The sequence below is a fragment of the Pristiophorus japonicus genome, chromosome 2 (assembly GCF_044704955.1).
Source record: "Pristiophorus japonicus isolate sPriJap1 chromosome 2, sPriJap1.hap1, whole genome shotgun sequence".
Taxonomy (NCBI): Eukaryota; Metazoa; Chordata; class Chondrichthyes; family Pristiophoridae; genus Pristiophorus; species Pristiophorus japonicus.
Window position 1 is genome coordinate 128,195,766 of NC_091978.1, and position 20,441 is coordinate 128,216,206.

The 20,441-nt window shown below is 42.8% G+C and overlaps 1 protein-coding gene across 6 annotated transcripts in view; it reads left to right on the forward strand.

The window, feature by feature from the left end:
- The window catches only part of ipo11 (importin 11), a 928,775-nt gene that overhangs the window by 337,826 nt on the left and 570,508 nt on the right, over positions 1-20,441 (forward strand). For all 6 annotated transcript variants that reach the window (XM_070869309.1, XM_070869300.1, XM_070869323.1 and 3 more), the window contains 2 exons: positions 14,658-14,705; positions 15,726-15,831. In XM_070869309.1, the coding sequence (XP_070725410.1) occupies positions 14,658-14,705; positions 15,726-15,831 (154 nt within the window). The remainder of the gene's footprint in view (positions 1-14,657; positions 14,706-15,725; positions 15,832-20,441) is intronic.

The window sequence follows — 20,441 nt, forward strand, 5'->3', positions numbered from 1 at the left end:
TTTTGGGTCCTCCCTGCTGCTGAATGCATGTGATTTGGAGAGGACATAAAAAAAAGCAGCAATGTCAAAAATGGCAAGTTGTGCATCAAATCAGCGTTGTGCACTGATTAATGTCACGATCTGCCTCCTTTTCATATCTGCAATGAACGCAGGCAACGGCAGCGCAACCAATCCGCCCAAAGTGCCGGCCAGTGCGGGGCCCACTGGAAGTGAGGCGGCCGCCATTTTTTCCATCCAAACCGGCCTCAATGGCCAGAGCAAATGTGCCCAATTTCATGGGCATTCAGTATAAAGGCCAGGAAGTTATGCTAAATCTATATAAAATACTAGTTTGGCCCCAGCTAGAATATTATGTCAAATTCTGGGCACCACACTTTAGGAAGACCGTGAAGGGTTTGAAAAAGTACAGAAGAGACTTACTACAATGGTTCCAGGGATGAGGGATTACAGTTAAGTGGATAAACTGGAAGCTGTGGTTGTTCTCCTTGGAGCAGAGAAGAATGTAAGAAAATAGGAGCAGTAGTAGGCCATACGGTCCCTTGAAACCTGCTGCGCCATTCAGTAAGATCATGGCTGATCTTCAATGTCATGTCCACTTTTTGCTCGATCCCGATATCCTTTGATTCCCTTAGAGTCCAATAATTTATCAATCTCAACCTTGATTATACTCAATCACTGAGCATCCTAGATACTAGATCCATTTTAGAGCGAGTATTATTCAATGAGAAATTGTTAATTAATAACCTTGTAGTAAAGGGCCCTTTAGGGATGAGTGACCATAATATGATAGAATTTTACATTAAGTTTGAAAGTGATTTAGTTACATCTGAAACTAGGGTCTTAAATCTAAACAAAGGAAGGTATGAGGGGAGAGTTTGCTAAGGTAGATTGGGAAACTACATTAAAAGGTATGATGGTAGACAAGCAATGGCTAGCATTTAAAGAATTAATACATCATTTACAACAAACATACATTCCTTTGAGGCACAAAAACCTCACAAAAAAAGTGATCCAACCATGGCTAATGAGAGAAATTAAAGATGGTATTAGATCAAAGGAAGGGGTCGATCATAATGCCACAAAGAGCAGTAAGCCTGAGGATTGGGAGGATTTTAGAATTCTGCAAAGAGGGACCAAGAAATTGATAAAGAAAGGGAAAGTAGAATGAGAGAAAACTAGCGAGAGACATAAAGACAGATTGTAAAAGCTTCTATAGATATGTAAAAAGGAAAAGATTAGCAAAAGTAAACGTAGGTCTCCTACAGGCTGAAACAGGAGAAATTAAAATGGAGAATAAGGAAATGTCAGAGAAATTAATCAAACACTTTGTGTTTGTCTTCACTGAAGAAGGCACGATAAACCTCCCAGAAATAGTGGAGTGTCAGGGGTCTAGCGAGAATGAGGAACTGAAAGAAATTAGTATGAGTAAAAAAAAATTGTACTGGGGAAATTAATGGGACTGAAAGGCGATAAATCCCCTGGACCTGATGGCCTACATCCGAGGGTTTTGAAAGAGGTGGCTATGGAGATAATGGATGCATTGATGGTCATCTTCCAAAATTCCATAGATTCTAAAATGGTTCACGCAGATTGGAAGGTAGCTAATGTAACCCTGCTATTTAAGAAAGGAGGAAGAGAGAAAACATCAGTAGTAGGGAAAATGCTAGAATCTATTAAGGATGTGGTAACAGGGCACTTAGAAAAGAATAATAGGATTGGGCAGAATTAACACAGATCTGTGAAAGGGAAATCATGTTTGACAAATCTGTTAAGAGCTTTTTTGAGATTGTAACTAGCAGAATAGGTAAGGGTGAACCAGTAGATTTTCAGAAGGCATTTAATAAGGTGCCACACAAGAGGTTATTGAACAAAATTTGGGCTCATGGCATTGGGTGTAATATACTAGCATGGATTGAGGAATGGTTAACGGACAGAAAAGTACGAATAAACAGATAATTTTCAGGTTGGCAGGCTGTAACTAGGGGGGTGCCGCAAGGTTCGGTGCTTGGGCACCAGCTATTCCCAATCTATATCAATGATTTGGATGAGAGGACCAAATGTAATACAGGTTGAACCTCCCTTATCCAGAACTCCCTTATCCAGAACCACCCCTTGTCCAGAACCATTCCCGGCCTTTCAGGTGGTGCATGCGCAGAACTCCGACATGAACAAATTGAAGTCCTTCCTCGCTGCCGACTCCCGCAATCGCTGGCCTGACCCCCCGATCGACTGCAACCCCCCCGTGATCTCTCTGCCGCATTGCCAGCCCCAAGCCAGCCAGCCCTGATATCCCCTTGCTCAGTACCTTGTACCATCCAATTTAACGTGACCACCCTTCCTCCGGAAAAATCCCTTATGCAGAACAGGCCAGGTTCCGGATAAGGGAGGTTCAACCTGTATGTCCAAGTTTGCTGATGATAAAGCTAGGTGGGAATGCAAGTTGTGAGGAGGATGCAAAGAGACTTCACGAGGATATAGACAGGCTAAGTGTGCGGGAATGAACATGGCAAATGGAATATAATGTGGAGAAATGTGAAGCTATCCACTTTGGTAGGAAAAATAAAAAAAGCAGAGTAAATAGTGAGAGATTGGGAAGTGTTGATATTCCGAAGGACCTGGGTGTCCTTGTATACAAATCACTGAAAGTTAACATGCAGATACCTGTACAGCAAGTAATTAAGAAAGCAAATGGTATGTTGCCCTTTATTACAAGAGGATTTCAGTATGAGTATCACAGAATCACAGAAATTTACAGCACGGAAGGAGGCCATTTCGGCCCATCGTGTCCACGTTGGCTGAAGAAGAGCTATCCAGCCTAATCCCACTTTCCAGCTCTTGGCCCGTAGCCCTGTACGTCACGGCACTTTAAGTGCACATCCAAGTAGCTTTTAAATGTGGTGAGGGTTTCTTCCTCTACCACCCTTTCAGGCAGTGAGTTCCAGACCCCACCACCTTCTGGGTGAAGAAATTTCCCCTCATATCTCCTCTAAATCTCCCCCAATCTATGCCCCCTGGTTGTTGACCCCTCTGCCAAGGGAAACAAATCCAGGCCTCTCATAATTCTATACAACTCAAATCAGGTCTCCCCTTCGTCATCTCTGTTCCAAAGAAAACAGATCCAGCATCTCCAATCTTTCCTCATAGCCAAAATTCCAGTCCAGGCAACATTCTTGTAAATCTCCTCTGCATACTTTCCAGTGCGATCACATCTTTCCTGTAATGTGGTGACCAGAACTGCACTCAGTATTCCAGCTGTGGCCGAACCAGTGTTTTATACAGTTCAAGCATAACCTTCTTGCTCTTGTATTCCATACCTTGACTTACAAAAGCAAGTATTCCATATGCCTTCTTAGCCACCTTATCTTACCTGGCTTGCTACCTGCAGGGATCTGTGGACCTGCACTCCAAGGTCCCTTTGTTCCTCTACACTTTTCAGTGTCGTACCATTTAATGTGTATTCTCTTGCCTTGTTAGACCTTCCCAAATGTATTACCTCACACTTATCCGAATTGAATTCCATTTGCCACTGTTCTGCCCACCTGACCGGTACATTGATATCTTCCTGCAGTCCGCAGCTTTTTTCTTCATTATACCCCACACAGCCTTTTTTGGTGTCATCTGCAAACTTTTTAATCATACCCCCAACATTTAAGTCCAAGTCATTGATATATACTACAAAAAGCCAGGGACCCAGCACTGAGCCCTACGGATACAGCCTTCCAGTCGCAAAAACACCCATGAACCATTACCCTTTGCTTCCTGCCTCTGAGCCAATTTTGGATCCACTTTCCCCTGGATCCCATGGGCTTTTACTTTCGTGATCAGTCTGCCATGTAGGACCTTATCAAAAGCTTTGCTAAAATCCATATACACTCCATCATACGGACTGCCCTCATCGACCCTCCTGATTACCTCCTCGAAAAATTCAGTCAAGTTAGTCAGACATGACTTTCCCTTGACAAATCCATATAGACCGTCCTTGAATAGTCCATGTCTTTCCAAATGAAGATTTATCCTGTCCCTCAGGATTTTTTCCAATAATTTTCTCACCGCCAAAGTTCGGCTGACTGGTCTGTAAAGACATCTTTCTGCAATTATATAGGTCCCTGGTGATGACCGCACCTGGAGTATTGTGTACAGTTTCGATCTCCTTACCTAAGGAACGATGTACTTGCAATTAAGGGAGTGCAACACAGGTTCACCAGACTGATTCCTGGGATGGGGGGGATTGTCCTATGAGGAGAAATTGAGTGGACTAGGCCTATATTGTCTTGAGTTTAGAAGAATTAACTCATTGAATCATATCAAAATTCTTACAGGGCTTGACAGGGTAGATGCAGGGAGGATGTTTCCTCTGGTTGAGTCTAGAACCAGGGGTCACAGTCTCAGAATAAGGGGCCGGCCATTTAGGGCTGAGATGAGAAGAAACTTCTTCACTCAGGGTGGTGAATCTTTGGAATACTCTACCCCAGAGGACAGTGCAGGCTCAGTTTTTGAGTATATTCAAGACGGAGATTGATATATTTTTGGATATTAAGGGAATTCAGTGATATAGGGATAGTGCAGGAAAGTGGAGTTAAGGTAGAAGATCAGCCATGATCTCATTGAATGGCTCGAGGGGCCGATTGGCCTACCCCTACTCCTAATTCTTGTGTTCTTCTCCGTAGCCCCCTCGGGTAGAGAATTTCAAAGATTCACAACACTGAGTGCAGAAATTTCTCCTCATCTCAGTCTAAATAGCCAACTCCATTTCCTGAGACTATGCCCTCTAGTTCTAGATTTTCCAACCATAGGAAACAGTCTTTCAGTATTTACCGTGTCAAGCCTTCTCAGAATCTTATGTTTCAATGACATCACCTCTCATTCTTCTAAACTCCAGACAATATAGGCCCATTCTGCTCAATCTCTCCTCATAGGACAACCCTTTCATTGCAGGGATCAATCTCGTGAACCTTCGCTGCACTGCCTATAATGCATGTGTATCCTGCTTTAGATACGGAGACCAAAACTGTACACACTACTCCGGGAGTGGTCTCACCAAAGCCCTGTACAACTGCAGAAAGACGTCCTTATTCCTGTACTCCAACCCCCTTGCGCTAATGGCCAATTTTTTTTTGTTTGTTCCTGTAATGTGGACTTCTCTGGCAAGGCCTGCATTTATTGCCCATCCCTAATCGCCCTGGCGAAGTTGGTAGTGAGCTGCCTCCTTGAGCTGCTGTAGTCCGTATGGTGAAGGTACTCCCATAGAGCTGTTAGGGAGGGAGAGTCAGGAATAAAAAATACTGTTTTTCTATTCTCCCTACCAAAGTGAATAACCTCACATTTTCCCACATTATACTCCCATCTGCCACCTTCTTGCCCACTCACCTAATCTGTCTATATCCCTTTGCAGTCTTTTTGTCTCCGAAGAGGAGGCCGAGGAGAGATTTAATAGAGGTGTTTAAAATCATGAAGGGTTTAGATAGAGTAAATGAAGAGAAACTGTTTCCAATGGTTGAAGGATCGATAACCAGAGGGCAGATTTAAAATGATTGGCAAAAGCACCAAAGCTGACATGAGGAAAAACTTTTTTATGCTGTTGTGGAGTATTACAAAGATACTCAACACAGGTCTGTTTCGGAGAAAAGAATCATTTATTATTAAGAAATTGATCAAGGGAGAAACAGCTCTGTATGAGTTCAATAACTCGGTGACCCAAACCAGCCGTTCTCGCCGAGCAGCTTCGGGGCTGCTATTTTTATACATTCAAAATACATACAAATTCATGAAGCATACGCGTGGAAGTTTTCCATTGGCTGTTTCCCCTAACACGTCACAATCCTCGCCTAGTTACCACAATTTCATTGGTACATACAATTTCATTATGTCGTATCCGTGCTCCTTTTATCTGATCGTTATGTGCTACATCATTAGTTTTCTACAGTTAAAGTACTTCTTCCCAGACCTACTTGTCCTTGATTATATTTGTTGTTAATGACAGATATACTGGAGTGTTTCAACCCTCCTTTGTATCGTTATCTCGTGTAATTACTAACTGTTCCTACAGCTTATTGGGCTCAAAATTGGCCCACCTGTTTTTTCGGCGCACTCACCAGAGATGCGCCGCCTTTGTGGGCTGAAAATGGCACCGAAAAGATGTCTCCGGATTCTGGCCACTTTGTGGCCCCTCCCATGGCTTGGCGCGGTGTTGTCTGCCGATTAAGGGGCGGAGCTAGGGTCTTGCGCGAAAAACAGTGCTGGAAGCTCAATGCATGCGCACTGGAGGTTTCGCGCATGGGCAGTAGCTCCTTCCCCCCAAATGTGCTGCAGCATGGGACCCAATGCGTCCCGCCCCATCCCAGGCTGAGTGGCCTCACGACGCATGCTGGGCTGCTGGAATAGTCAGACAGAGAGAGTCAGATCGCTGGAGTAGTGAGAGCGAGAGAGTCAGTCGGCGAGAGAGAGAGTCAGTCGGCGAGGGCGAGAGAGGGAGTCAGTCGGTGAGAGAGGGAGTCAGTCGGTGAGAGAGAGAGTCGGCGAGGGCGAGAGAGGGAGTCAGTCGGCGAGAGAGAGAGTCGGCGAGGGCGAGAGAGGGAGTCAGTCGGTGAGAGAGAGAGTCGGCGAGGGCGAGAGAGGGAGTCAGTCGGTGAGAGAGGGAGTCAGTCGGTGAGAGAGAGAGTCGGCGAGGGCGAGAGAGGGAGCCAGTCGGTGAGAGAGAGAGTCGGCGAGGGCGAGAGAGGGAGTCAGTCGGCGAGAGAGAGAGTCAGTCGGCGAGAGAGTCAATCGGCGAGAGAGAGAGTCAGTCGGCGAGGGCGAGAGAGGGAGTCAGTCGGCGAGAGAGAGAGTCAGTCGGCGAGAGAGAGAGTCAGTCGGTGAGGGCGAGAGAGGGAGTCAGTCGGCGAGAGAGAGAGTCAGTCGGCGAGAGAGAGTCAGTCGGCGAGAGAGTCAATCGGCGAGAGAGAGAGTCAGTCGGCGAGGGCGCGAGAGGGAGTCAGTCGGCGAGAGAGAGAGTCAATCGGCGAGAGAGAGTCAGTCGGTGAGAGAGTCAATCAGCGAGAAAGAGAGTCAGTCGGCGAGGGCGCGAGAGGGAGTCAGTCGGCGAGAGAGAGAGTCAATCGGCGAGAGAGAGTCAGTCGGCGAGAGAGAGAGTCAGTCGGCGAGAGAGTCAATCGGCGAGAGAGAGAGTCAGTCGGCGAGGGCGAGAGAGGGAGTCAGTCGGCGAGAGAGAGGGTCAGTCGGCGAGAGAGAGAGTCAGTCGGTGAGGGCGAGAGAGGGAGTCAGTCGGCGAGAGAGAGAGTCAGTCGGCGAGAGAGTCAATCGGCGAGAGAGAGAGTCAGTCGGCGAGGGCGAGAGAGGGAGTCAGTCGGCGAGAGAGAGAGTCAATCGGCGAGAGAGTCAATCGGCGAGAGAGAGAGTCAGTCGGCGAGGGCGAGAGAGGGAGTCAGTCGGCGAGAGAGAGAGTCAATCGGCGAGAGAGAGAGTCAGTCGGCGAGGGCGCGAGAGGGAGTCAGTCGGCGAGAGAGAGAGTCAATCGGCGAGAGAGAGAGTCAGTCGGCGAGGGCGAGAGAGGGAGTCAGTCGGCGAGGGCGAGAGAGGGAGTCAGTCGGCGAGAGAGAGTCAGTCGGCGAGAGAGAGAGTCAGTCGGCGAGAGAGAGAGTCAGTCGGTGAGAGAGAGAGAGTCAGTCGGCGAGCGAGAGAGAGTTTGTCAGTCGGCGAGAGAGTGAGTGTCAGTCGGTCAGTCAGTCAGCGAGAGAGAGTCAGTGAAATACCCAGTGGTAGTAGAAGTTCCATGTCTCCTTTGGCAGGTTGACAGTTTATCTTAGAAGTCATTTTCTGCTTGGATGTCGGCGGCCTGTGCTCTCCCCGTCATCCCGAACCTATCCCCGGCCGAGTGGCCTCCCGCACTGGCCGGCCCGCTGACTTCCTGGGCCGAGTTTTGATAGGAAGATAGGACTTAGTTTTATATTTTTATTTCTTCTTGAATGTTTTTATGCTTCTTGAATGTTGTTTTGCTTTGTTTAGTGCTTTACAAGGTCCTCTCCACTTCCCTTCCCGCCCCTATCTCTGGCCAAATGGTCTCAGATGTATCTACCTGCGCTGATTTCTTAGCTCTCCGGAAGGATTTTCTGTGGCCACAAGTGGCTTAAGTTATTTTGGAGCAACTATTAGCTGTCCAAAGTGGCCTAAATGGCCAAAACGGACGTAGGTGGCTGGTAACGCCCCCTTTTGGAAAAAAAAAAGAAACTAAAAATAATTCTAACTAACTCGCACACTGGCACAAATTGAATGTGCAAATGAGGATTTTTAAGATACTCCAGAAAAATCAAGTTGCTCCAAAAAAAAACGGAGCAATTCCTGGGCAATTTTGAACCCATTATTCGAAGATAAAGTTTCCCTATTCTAAACAATTCGTCTAGTTTCTCTATGATATTCTGTCTATGCTAGGACATCTGCCAAATACTCGTTTTTTGAGAGTTATATTTTTTGGTCCCACATTTCTCTAAGCGTAGCTACAAACTTTTAGAAATACTAATGATTTTTAACCCCTTCATATGCAATGTTAGGATATTAAATACACTGCCTGAAAGGGTGGATACAGATTCAATAGTAACCTTCAGAAGGGAATTGGATAACTACTTGAAGGAGAAAACATTGCAGGGATATGGGGAAAGAGCGAGGGAGTGGGACAAACTGGATTGCTCTTTGAAAGAGCCAGTGCAGGCTTGATGAGCCAAATGTCCTCCTCCTGTGTTGTATGATTCTATGCAAACTACTCATTTAGTACCTCAGCCATTCCTTCTGTTTCCGCAAGAAGATCTCCTTTTTTGGTCCTTAATCAGCCCCACCCTTCTTTTGACCAACCTTTTACTATTTATTTGTTTATAAAAGATTTTTGGGTTGCTTTTTTGTTAGCTGCCAATCTATTCTCATAGACTCTCTTTGCCCCTCATAATGCCTTTTTTAGATCTCTTCAGTAAGTTCATAGATTCACCTTGGTTCTCAATTCTGTTACTAACCTTGCATTTGTCAATAAGCCTTCTTTTTCTGTGTCATTTTAATCTCTGTATCTTTAGTCATTCAGGGACTTCTAGCTTTGGATAACCTTCCTTTCCAATTTGTTGTATTGTGACCTCTCTTTTAAGGCCTCCCATTGTTCAATTACTGTTTTGCCAACCAAGTTTTCTTACGTATCCACCCAGGCCAGATCACTTTTAAACTCACTAAAATTAGCCCTCCAACAGTTAAGAATTTTTACGCTTGATTATTAATGAATATTTTGCATCTGTCTTCACAAAAGAGAGGGACGATGTAGACATTGTAGTTAAGGAGGAGGAATGTGAAATATTAGATGGGATAAACATAGTGGGAGAGGAAGTATTAAGGGGTTTTGAAAGTAGATAAACCTTTAGGCCTGTATGAACTGTATCCCAGACCTTTGAAAGCAAGGAGGGAATAGTGGAGGCTCTGACCATCATTTTCCAATCCTCTCTGGCTACAGGTGGCGGAGGGCCGGAGGACTGCTAACGTTGTACCATTGTTTAAAAAGGGAGGAAGAAATAAGACCGAGTAATTACAGGCCAGTCAGCCTAACCTCGGTGGTGGGAAAATTATTGGAAAAAATTCTGAGGGACAGTATTAATCGTAGTTTAGATTTGCAAAGATTAATCAAGGTCAGTTGGCCTGGATTTATTAAAGTAAGATCGTGATGGATTTAAATTTTTGAGGAGGTAACAAGAAGGCTCGATGAGGATAGCATGTTTTTTGTAGTTTACAAGGATTTTAGCAAGGCTTTTGACAAGGCCCCACATGGCAGATTGGCCAGAAAAGTAAAAGGCCATGGGATCGAAGGGAAAGTGGCAAGTTCAATCTAAAATCGGCAAGTGGTAATGGTCACCCAGTGTTTTTGTGACTGGAAGGCCTTTTCCAGTGGGGTGCTGCAGGGCTCAGTACTAGGTCCTTGATTTTTGTGGTATACATCAATGATTGAGACTTCAATGTAGGGGGCATGATTAAGAAGTTTACAGTTGATACAAAAATTGGCTGTGGGATTGCTAGTGTGGAGGAAAGCTGCAGACTGCAGGAAGATATCAAGGGACTGTTCAGGTGGGCAGAAAAATGGCAAATGAAATTCAATCTGAACAAGTGTGAGGTAATGCATTTGGGGATGGCGAACAAAGCAAGTGATTTCACAATAAATAGCAGGATACTGAAGTGTCGAGGCACAGAGGGACATTGGAGTGCATCTCCACAGATCCCTGAAAGTAGCAGGACAGGTAGATATGGTGGTTAAGAAGGCATATAGGATACTTTCCTTTATTAGCTGAGGCATAGAATATAAGAATAGGGAAGTTATGAAGTCATGCTTGAACTGTATAAAACACTAGTTAGGCCACAGCTAGAGTGCCGAGTACAGTTCTGGTCACCATAGTACAGGAAATATATGATTACACTAGAGGGTACAGTGGAGATTTACGAGGATGTTGTCAGGACTGGAGAATTTTAGCTATGAGGAAAGGTTGGATAGGCTGGGGTTGCTTACTTTGGAACAGAGGGGAGACTTAATTGAGGTGTATAAAATTATGAGTGGTCCAGATAGATTGTATAGGAAGGACCTATTTCCCTTAGCAGAGAGGTCAATAATCAGGGGTTATAGATTTAAAGTAATTGGTAGTCGGATTAGAGGGGAGTTGAGAACTTTTGTCACCTAGATGTTGGTGAGGAGTCTGGAACTCACTGCCTGACAGGGTTTCTGCCTCTACCTCTATCACATTTAAAAAGTACTTGGATATGCACTTGAAGTGCTGTAATCTACAAGGCTATGGACCAAGTACTGGAAATTGGGATTAGGCTGGATAGGTCTTTTTGGCTGGCACAGACACGATGGGCCAAATGGCCTCCTCGTGTAGTAAATTTCTATGATTGAGAAAGATACTGTCTTTGTCCCCTCATTATATCATCCATTTCCAGTGCTGTTATCATTTCTTTGAACAATGTTGACACCCAACATTCCCTCTAAGCTGCAGTAATGAGAACGGTTCCTCGCAAGCTCGCCATTGGCTTTTTCATTGTAGCATGCGCAGGAATTTTAAAGGGACCGTGCATTAAAAGAAACAGGCCACGTGAACAAATGCAGCTTAGAGGGAACATTGCTTATACCCTCTTCTCCGTTTATTTCCTTCCCTAATTTCCTGAATACCTTGTAGCCAGGAATATTACGTTTCTAATCCTCCCCTTCTCTGAGCTAGGTCTCTGTTATTGCCACTATATCATAGTCCCATGTGGCGACTTGTGCCTGCAGCTCACTAACCTTATTTACCACACTTTGGACATTTACGCACATGCATTCCAAACCCATCTAGACTGCCTCGCATTTGCATTCTGATCCCTTCTGTTCCCCTTCTTTCTCCTCTCAAATGTTTCATCCTGTTACACATCTCCTTGCCAAATTAGTTTCAACTTTCCACCACAGTACTACAGGGTAGTTCACCTCCCCGCGAGGCTTTTGATTTATGTCTTGTCTGAAAAATGTCACCTCTGATACTGGACCACTCTCTGCACTGTGTTGAATTGTTGGCCTAGATTGTATGGTTATGTCCATATTGCAGTTTGAAGCCACAATCTGGAACTTCGAGGTGAGAGTGCTACCAACTGACTTCAAAACTGTTAACTTTGCAAATAGGTTGCTCATATACCTAACTTGAAAACTTTTATATCCTCTGCAATATAGGTAATTAATTCATTGGATTTAAATATTTGTTGTTTACTAATTATTGTGGACTCATTAATGATTTTGCAGTTTTTATTCAGCTGACAGAAGCAGTAAACGTCCTATGCAAAGGGGAGCAGGAATGATCAAAGATTTACATGGTTAAATAATATAGTCAAATTTGGCAGCAGTACCTTTCTCATTTTAGCTCGAGTGAGTCCCAATTAAGTATGTTAAATGTAGGTTGTGTTTGAAAATTAGCTGGTGCATTCAGGACTTTTCTCAAGCGTGCAATGAACAGAATAATGTATGAGTTGCAGTTCAGAGTAAATTATAAAGGCTTTGTTCATGAGAGACATATTTAAAATCGGAATTTAGATGAATTGGTCGACACTTGGGAGGTGATTGGAGAGTGATTTTGATCAAAGATTGTGAGTGAGTGACCTAAAATGATTAACATTGCAGTGCTTATGAGCTTATGATATTATGAATCTGCATTATTAATAATATATAATATAAAAAGCTTCTAAGACCAATTTTGAATTCATTAACTGTACCTCATTACTGGTATTTACATATTCCTACTTTTAAGGTTGAAAAGTTTTGATAAATATGTGATCATAATACATAAAGCCTGCCTAGTAGTGACACCCCACAAATAATTAAGTTTATATTTTCTGCCATTATAAACAAAAGAAAATGTATAATAAATCCATGTAACTAGAATTTGAATCAACATACTGATTAACATTTCAACTAATTTGCATTAATATCATGCCACAGAAACTTTTCATCATTACTTACAATTACATCCAATTAACACCACTGCAAAATATAACAATCACCATTGAATGTAAGCTACCTTGGAAAATCCTCGGAAGAAAAACCTGCTCATCGCATTAGACCTGTACAGGAAAATAATTTGAGCCACCTGTGTGCTGAAATAAATGAATTGTTGAATTTTAAGGACAACATGAAGATTCCTTCAGTTAGTTTAGTTTAAAATGCATCATTCTGGTGTGTTCATACCTCCAAAATGCATTAATATAGTTTAGATACTTTATATGTACAAAGCATGCATTCCCTCATAGTTCACTGAAGTAGTACTGTTTTCATCTTGAAGCACAGTTCAGATGAGCATCAGTGAGGTGTCAATAGTATAATTTGGAAGAGCATGAGAATCAGGAGCAGGAGTAGGCCATTCAGTGAGATCATGGCTGATCTTTTACTTCAACTCCACTTTCCTGCACTATCCCCATATCCTTTGATTCCCTTAATATCCAAAAATCTATTGATCTCTGTCTTGAATATGTTCAAAGACTAAACCTCCACAGCCCTCTTGGGGAGAAAATTCCAAAGATTCACCACCCTCTGAGTGAAGAAGTTTCTCCTCATCTCAGTCCTAAATGGCTGACCCCTTATTTTGAGACAGTGACCCCCCCCCCTCCCCCAGTTCTAGTCTGCTCAGAGGAAACATCCTCCCTGCATCTAGCTTGTCAAGCCCTGTAAGAATTTTGTATGTTTCAATGAGATCACCTCTCATTCTTCTAGACTTTAGACAATATAGGCCTAGTCTACTCAGTTTCTCCTCATAGGACCATCTCCCCATCCCAGGAATCAATCTGGTGAACCTTTGCTGCACTCCCTCAATGGCATATATATCCTTCCTTAGGTAAGGAGACCAAAACTGTATACAATTTTCCAGGTGCTATCTCACCAAGGCCCTATCTAATGGCAGTAAGACGTCTTTACTCTTATACTCAACTCTTCCTGTGATAAAGGCCAACATACCCATTTGCTTTCTTAATTGCTTGCTGTATCTGCATGTTAACTTTCAGTGATTCGTGTACAAGGACAGCCAGGTTCCTCTGAGCATCAACATTTCCCACTCTCTCACCATTTAAAAAATACTCTGCTTTTTTATTTTTCCTACCAAAGTGGATAACTTAACATTTCTGCACATTATATTCCATTTGCCATGTTCTTGCCCACTCACTTAGCCTGTTTATATATCCTCTTGAAGTCTCTTTGCATCCTCCTCACAACTTAGATTCCCACCTAGCTTTGTATCATCAGCAAACTTGTATATATTGTATTTGGTCCCTTCATCCAAATCATTGATACAGATTGTGAATAACTGGGGTCCAAGCACCGATCCTTGCAGCACCCTACTAGTTACAACCTGGCAATCCGAAAATGACCTGTTTATTCCTACTCTGTTTTCTGTCCGTCAACCAATCCTCTATCCATGCTAGTATATTACCCCCAATTCCATCAGCCCTAAATTTGTTCAATAACCTCTTGTGTGGCACCTTATCGAATGCCTTCTGAAAATCCAAATACACCACATCCACTGGTTCCCCCCCCCCCCCCCACCTTATCTATTCTGCTAGTTAGAACCTCAAAAAACACTTAACAGATTTGTCAAACATGATTTCCCTTTCATAAAATCCATGTTGACTCTGCCGATTCCTATTATTATTTTCTAAGTGCCCTGTCACCATGCCCTTAATAATAGATTCTAGCATTTTCCCTACTACTGTTGGGTCACTTACCCTGACTCCTGAGCTCACTGATGCAAGATGATGTCAGACCATCTCTACTTGTCATAATCACACCCCCTTCTGCACTTGATATAGTATAACTCCAGTTTTGTGCAAAGCTACGTCCAATTTTGTGCTTCATTAAATGGTTTGGAAATATTACATAAATTGGTGTGAATCTATTTTGTTGGAGTGAAGTGAATCTGTTGCCTGTACACACTCAGCTCTAATTAGTGCCCATGCAACAGAGCCCTACACATACATCAGTATAACTTTGGTCTTATGCACTCATCATAAATTGTATCAATTTACCCTCATTGTCGAGTAACTTCTATATTTTCTATCTTTCATTTCTATATTTGTATTTATACTTGCTTAAAGTAAAAATGAAATAATCAGAATTAATGTTCTTGGTTAATTTTTTTTAGGGCCTACCAATGTGGAGAATACTGTTGGACTAGTGATCAAAGATGCTGGTATGTTATATTTTCCAATATGTTGTCCAGTTCAATAAAGGATGGTAGTTATACCAGCAATGTTATTGGTTCTTATCATAATTATGATAATGGCCCTGAAATAGCACCCTCTCTGGGTGCGTACGATGTGCACACGCGCCCAAAGAAGCCCCGCAAGTTCCGGGTTTAGGCGCGCAAAGCGCATGTGCTTCTATCTATTTTGACAGTTCCAACGTATCCCCGGGAGAAGGGCCTTCGTGGGCGGAGATTTGGGCTATTTGCCCAACTCTTGCCAAGCGAATGTCCTTAAAACTGTTACGCCTGGCCTGCTTTTACAGTGTAAGAGTTTTAAAAGATAGAAAAATAAAATTTTATCAATAATTTTTATATTAAAAACCCTGTCCATTAAAGTAAGTTTATTTTTACCGCTATTAAAACATATTACAAAAAATAGAAAAAAATACATTTTTAGCTAAAACATTTAATTAAATTTAATTTCAATTAATTTTAAATCTGTGATGTGTTTTTCTTATTTAATTAAAATGTTTGTGTTTTTGGGTTATCCCCATTCATAGAAATGGTGTTCTCCGTACAAACGGAACTTGTCATTGCTGTGAATGGGGATACGCCATTTTCATTGGTTGGTCCGCCCATGCGATCCCAGGATTTACGAACGCTGTTGGAATATGTGGCCCTCTGCACTGGGCTGGCTGCACACAGAGGTCTTGTAATGCAAGCGTTCGTTCCTCTGGGACCACCAGGTATATTTGTAAATATTTTTGTGGGCAGAGGCATCTTCCCGTGGGGAAGCCTCTGACCGCAATTTCAGGGCCAATATTGTTTTATGATGGTGGAACAACCATATCGTGTTGAGTACCAGAGATTTATATCATAACATTTTATGACGGGAGTTCCTTTATAGTTAAGAAATATTGAATATATATTTTGATGTATTAGTTATTTAACACTGATATTAATAATTTGTATCTGTGTTATGAAAATAGTTTGTATTGTTGACAGTTTGCATTTTGCTCTTGGTAGTGTACAATGCAATTGGATTGGCAGCCTATGAACTTTTTGACAATGTGGACTTTGACCAATGGTTTAAAAGCCAATTACTGGCTGAGTTGCAGGTTACTCACATAAGGTAAGTGGCTACTGTTTTAGCAAATTAAGAGCGCCTACTTTTCAGAAATGTGATTCCAGTATTTCCAGTAGAACATTAACGATGCTCTTTAGTTTCACATTCTGTCTTTGCATTTGGTTAATGACATTCTGGTTATCATGATTTCACTTTCTTCTCTCCCTTTACTACTTTCCACGCTGGCATTTGGACATTGTCCAAATCAGTTTGGAAAATGGATGGTCCAGCCTATGGACATTACCACAAATATCACTGCTATCAGTCTTATTTGTCACATTAGGATGCATGCTTGAGATTGCTCACTGACCAACTTGCCATTACTCCCCTAACAATAAGCTGAAAATGTAGTGTTCTTCTGAAAGCAGCTCTGTATGTTCGCATTGTTTGCTCTCCTGCTGGTAAACTAGTCGTCTTTATTTTGTGAAATCATTTTACCATCAATAAGGAGACAGTAGCGGGACCAATATCCTCGCGGGGGTGGGGGGGGGGGGTTTGCTAGTGCTGTTGGGGAGGGTTTAAACTAGCTTGGCAGAGGGATGGGAACCTGAGAATACATTCAGTAGGGAGGGGAGTAAAGCTGGAATTAGAAAGCAAAAATAAAGAAAGTGAGTTTGAAGGAGAGAGGAAACGAGCAGGAAAAAAGGGTTTTTAAAAAAAACAAACGTAAAGGCACTTTGTCTAAATGCAGTAGCATTTGTAACAAAATAGAGGAGTTGACGGCACAAATTGAGACAAATGAGTATGATCTAATAGCCATTACAGAGATGTGGTTGCAAGGTAACCAGGACTGGGAATTAAATATTCAGGGGTACTTGACACTCCAGAAGGACAGACAGAAAGGAAAAGGAGGTTGGGTAGCTCTACTGATAAAGGATGGAATCACTGCAATAGTAAGAAACAATATTGGCTCAAATGATAAGGGTGTTGAAACAGTTTGGGTGGAGATAAGGAACAATAAGGGGAAAAAGTCACTGGTGGGTGTAGTCTATAGCCCCCTAACAGTAGCAACTCTGTTGGTCGGAGCATAAACCAGGAAATAGTGGGGGCTTGTAAAAAGGGAACAGCAATAATCATGGTTGATCTTAACCTTCGTATTGATTGGACAAATCAAATTGGTCAGGGTAGCCTTGAGGAGAAGTTCATAGCGTGTGGAAGGGACGGGTTCCTGGAGCAGTATGTAACAGAACCAACCAGGGATCAAGCTATCTTAGATCTGGTCCTGTGTAATGAGACAGAATTAATAAACAATCTCCCAGTAAAGGATCCCCTCGGAATGAGTGATTATAGCATGATTGAATTTCAAATTCAGATGGAAGGTGAGAAAGTTGGATCTCTAATCAGCGTACTAAGCTTAAAGAAAGGAGACTATTAAGGTATGAGGGCATAGTTGGGTAAAGTGGACTGGGAAAATAGATTAAAGTGTAGGACGGTTGATGAACAGTGGTGTACATTTAAGGAGATATTTCACGACTCAAGAAAAATATATTCCAGTGAGGAGGAAAGGGTGTAAGAGAAAAGATAGCCATCCGTGGCTAACTAAAGAAATAAAGGACGGTATCCAATTAAAAACAAGGGCATACAAAGTGGCCAAAACTAGTGAGAGGACAAAAGACTGGGAAGCTTTTAAAAGCCAGCAAAGACCGACTAAAAAATGATTAAGAAAGGGAAGATAGACTATGAAAGTAAACTAGCACAAAATATAAAAACAGATAGCAAGAGTTTCGATAGATATATAAAAAGGAAAAGGGTGGCAAAAGTAAATGTTGGTCCCTTAGAGGATGAGACCGGGGAATTAGTAATGGGGAACATGGAGATGGCAGAAACTCTGAACAAATATTTTGTATCAGTCTTTACGATAGAGGACACTAACAACATTCTGACAGTGGATAGTCTAGGGACTATGGGGGGGCGGGGGGGGGAGGAACTTATCACAATCACAAAGGAGGTGGTACTCAATAAAATAATGGGACTAAAGGCAGATAAATCCCCTGGACCTGATGGCTTGCATCCTAGGGTATTAAGAGAAGTAGCGGCAGGGATTGTGGATGCATTGGTTGTAATTTACCAAAATTCTCTGGATTCTGGGGAGGTCCCAGCAGATTGGAAAACTGCAAATATAATGCCCCTATTTAAAAAGGGAGGCAGACAAAAAGGAGGAAACTATAGACCAGTTAGCCTAACATTTGTGGTTGGGAAAATGTTGGAGTCCATTATTAAAGAAGCAGTAGTAGGACATTTAGAAAAGCATAATTTGGTCAGGCAGAGTCAGCATGGATTTATGAAGGGGAAGTCATGTTTGACACATTTGCTGGAGTTCTTTGAAGGTGTAACGAACAGGGTGGATAAAGGGACACCAGTGGATGTGGTGTATTTGGATTTCCAGAAGGCATTTGTTAAGGTGCCACATAAAAGGTTACTGCACAAGATTAAAGTTCACGGGGTTGGGGGTAATATATTAGCATGGATAGAGGATTACGTAGAAATATAGAAAATAGGTGCAGGAATAGGCCATTCGGCCCTTCGAGCCTGCACCACCATTCAATATGATCATGGCTGATCTTGCAACTTAAGTACCCCATTCCTGCTTTCTCTTCATACCCCTTGATCCCTTCAGCCGTAAGGACCCCATCTAACTCCCTTTTGAAAATATCTAACGAACTGGCCTCAACAACTTTCTGTGATAGAGAATTCCACAGGTTCACAATTCTCTGAGTGAAGAAGTTTCTCCTCATCTCGGTCCTAAATGGCTTACCCCTTATCTTTAGACTGTGACCCCTGGTTCTGGACTTCCCCAACATCGGGAACATTCTTCCTGCATCTAACCTGTCCAATCCTGTCAGAATTTTATATGTTTCTATGAGATCCCTCCTCATTCATCTAAATTCCAGTGAAAATAAGCATAGTCGATCCAGTCATTCTTCATATGTCAGTCCTGCCATCCCGGGAATCAGTCTGATGCAACCTTCGTTGCACTCCCTCAATAGCAAGAATGTCGTTCCTCAGATTAGGAGACCAAAATTGGTCAGATTAGGAGACCATTATTTACTAACTAACAGAAAACAGAGAGTCGGGATAAATGGTTCATTCTCTGGTTGGCAACCAGTAACTAGTGGGGTGCAGCAGGGGTCAGTGCTGGGACCCCAACTATTTACAATCTATATAAATGACTTGGAAGAAGGGACTGAGTGAAGTTTGCTGATGATACAAAGATGGGAGGAATAGCAATGTGTGAGGAGGACACAAAAAATCTGCAAAAGGACATAGACAGGCTAAGTGAGTGGGCAAACATTTGGCAGATGGAGTATAATGTTCATGCACTTTGGCAGAAAAAATCAAAGAGCAAGTTATTATTTAAATGGAGAAAGATTGCAAAGTGCCGCAGTACTTATGACAATCACAAAGGAGGTGGTACTCAGTAAAATAATGGGACTAAAGGCAGATAAATCCCCTGGACCTGATGGCTTGCATCCTAGGGTCTTAAGAGAAGTAGCGGCAGGGATTGTGGATGCATTGGTTGTAATTTACCAAAATTCTCTGGATTCTGGGGAGGTCCCAGCAGATTGGAAAACTGCAAATATAATGCCCCTATTTAAAAAGGGAGGCTGGGGGTACTTGTGCATGAAACACAAAAGGTTAGTATGCAGGAATAGCAAGTGATCAGGAAGGCCAATGGAATCTTGGCCTTTATTGCAAAGGGGATGGAGTATAAAAGCAGGGACGTCTTGCTGCAGCTATATAAGGTATTGGTGAGGCCACACCTGGAATACTGCGTGCAGTTTTGAATTCCATATTTACGAAAGGATATACTTGCTTTGGAGGCAGTTCAGAGAAGGTTCACTAGGTTGATTCTGGGGATGAGGGAGTTGACTTATGAGGAAAGGTTGAGTAGGTTGGGCCTCGACTCATTGGAATTCAGAAGAATGAGAGGTGATCTTATCAAAACATATAAGATGATGAGGGGGCTTGACAAGATGGATCAGAGAGGATGTTTCCACTGATGGGGGAGACTAGAACTAGAGGGCATGATCTCAGAATAAGTGGCCGCCCATTTAAAACAGAGATGAGGAGAAATTTCTTTTCTGAGGGTTGGTAATCTGTGGAATTCGCTGCCTCAGAGAGCTGTGCAAGCTGGGACATTGAATAAATTTAAGACAGAAATAGAGAATTACTTAAACAATAAAGGCTTATAGGGGAAGTGGAGCTGAGTCCATGATCAGATCAGCCATGATCTTATTGAATGGCAAAGCAGGCTCGAGGGGCCGTATGGCCTACACCTCCTATTTCTTATGTTCTTATAAAAACCATGTTTAGCACGAGAATCCGTCACCTTTTTTCTGTGTGATAGCCTCGTTCCTGTCATGCTGCAACTGATGTGGTAAAATCACTTGGCTGTTGTGGTATCAAATGCTTAAAGTTGCTTTTATATTGCCACCTGGGTCTTAAGAAAATGAGCTGCGTTCCTATATTAGCCATTGTAATGTGCAGCCAGTCTTCCGGTGAACCACCCTCTGGAGGCCCACTGTTCCACGCATGTGCAGACTGATTGTAAGATCTTGCCTAGTGCACATGTGTGGAATAGTGATATTGTGGTAACGTGAAAGAGAGAATAGTGA